General features: G+C 32.5%; 1 protein-coding gene across 1 annotated transcript; it reads right to left on the bottom strand.

Moving 5' to 3' along the window:
* Positions 1-258: 258 nt before the first annotated feature.
* FOMMEDRAFT_67427 (uncharacterized protein) lies at positions 259-555 on the bottom strand (the record flags this gene model as incomplete). The annotated part of the gene is made up of 1 exon (XM_007272281.1): positions 259-555. A coding segment is annotated over one exon (297 nt), but the record flags the coding sequence as incomplete, so codon positions are not given.
* Positions 556-2,111: the final 1,556 nt, after the last annotated feature.

Here is a 2,111-nt window from a genome sequence, read left to right as displayed (position 1 = left end):
CTCGTCTACTCCAGGTAGTCCTGTACTCTTAGGCTCACTCTATATACTCTACTCTTGTCTCACTCTCTCTCTCTGCCCGTTCCGCGAGTTCCGACTACGTTCCGGTGCTCGCGTCCCGCATTTCTGTTATGTAGGATAGTTGTAGCCTGGGTCCCCTCGCTGAGCCTTCGGGTCCCCTCTACGCTGTCGCTGACAATCAATAGATGATGATAAGAAAGTTCTAATTCTATCTGAGTGTTTTTCAATAAATCTGTCAACCCAGTTAGTACCTAGACCTGTAAAATCATTTCCAAGTCTAGCTTTTAATACATGCTCTGCTGCCTCTTTAAGTGTTTTATGAGTAAGAGGTATAGCTCTTTCAGAAAACTCTTCAGTAAGTTGAATAAGTTTATCTACTTCTTTAGGTAAGAGCCAACCTTTTTCCTCATTAAACTTACTTAAAGATTTTTTTCCAGAAGCATGTCTTAGAAGTGTATTATAATTGAGAGTGACAAGCTTGCCTGTCTCTTTCTCATATTCATTTGACACTTCTGTACAAATAGTTCTAACTCCTTTCCTATCTTTTTCAGGTTTTTGGAGCTCTAAGAGATATAATTTAACAGCTTTAGCTATTAAATTATCTCTTATTTCTCTTGCCTCTTATGCTTTTTTAGTTTGTGATTTAGCACATCCAGGCATAGTAGATATAGTAGATATGACAGTCACTAGTTACTAGTGCTTTAGATATGAGAATGAGTTAAAGGTAAAGTGATTTCTGAGGAGTAAAAAGTAAGATACCTAGTCCTTATATACCTTTCTTATAGAATATTCTAGAGATAATATTATTAATAAAAATATGTAGAACTATCTAGAAGTATCTAGTAATAACTAGTATTATTACTTATAACTATAATTATAATAATATATAGAAATATCTAGAAATATCTAGTAATAACTAGTAATATTACTTATAATTATAATAATAATAATATATAAGAGTATCTAGAAGTATCTAGTAGTAGCTACTACTATTATTTATAATTATAACTATAATAATATGTATGTTGTATAGTATTAATTAATAGTTTACTGAGCTCAAGAGTTGTTGTCAATACTGCTGCAAAGGTCATGTGACCTTTGTAGCAGTATTGACAACAACTCTTGTTTCACAGTCAATATTGCTGAATTTTTATCTTGTCTTGTAATCAATATTTTTACACAAAATTTTAAATAACAGTAGTTAATGTAGCTAGCTTTATTATTATAATTTTTATTTTAATAATTATTAACATAATATTCATTAATTGTCCTTACAAAATTTCACAGGGGTAAAAATCATTACTGTTTCAACAGTATTTTGTTCATAATTTTATTAATTTTTAATATTTTTTCTTACTTTTTTTTACTGACTTCTAATTGAATTTATATTATTATTATATTTTTTGTAGCAAGAAAAAATGTGTTGTTATTGTGTAAAAAGGCATGTGTTACAAGGACTAGTACTGTTACAAGGACTAGTCCATGACAGTACAAGTCTATTAACAAATTTGATACTACTATTAACTATGTTTTCAAGTGTAAAGGACTACAGAACACTACTTTACTCCTTAGAAATACACAGGATACTTCCCCAGACACTACTATTCATCTATTAGAACATTAGACTACTATCCTACAGGAATACCAACTTTAACAACCCTTACATTTGATAGTGAACTCACTATTATGTTTTCAATACCAGGACAAGTATACTAGGAGAGACCAGATACATTAAGACACAAGGACCACACAATCCACTCAATTTGACATGAAACCCATTTGATACTTTGTAAACCTAGTGAGCAACACTTTAGGACTCAAGACAAGGAATCCAAATGGTTGACCACAATTTCAGTTAACATTGCAACAAGTTCTACAACCTGGAATGTATACAATCTACAACAGAACCAACTCAGAACACCCCTTGGACTACTAGTGATACTTCTACAGGATTACCTAGTGTGTCAGCAACAGTGTAGAGGGGACCTGAAGGCTTAGTAAGGGGACCTAGGCTACAACTATCCTACACAACAGAAATACAGAATGTAAGCACCAGAACATAGTCAGAACTTGCAGAACAGGCAGAGAGAGAG

Source organism: Fomitiporia mediterranea (assembly GCF_000271605.1).
Source record: "Fomitiporia mediterranea MF3/22 unplaced genomic scaffold FOMMEscaffold_797, whole genome shotgun sequence".
NCBI lineage: Eukaryota > Fungi > Basidiomycota > Agaricomycetes > Hymenochaetales > Hymenochaetaceae > Fomitiporia > Fomitiporia mediterranea.
This window is presented reverse-complemented; position numbering and strand designations above follow the sequence as displayed.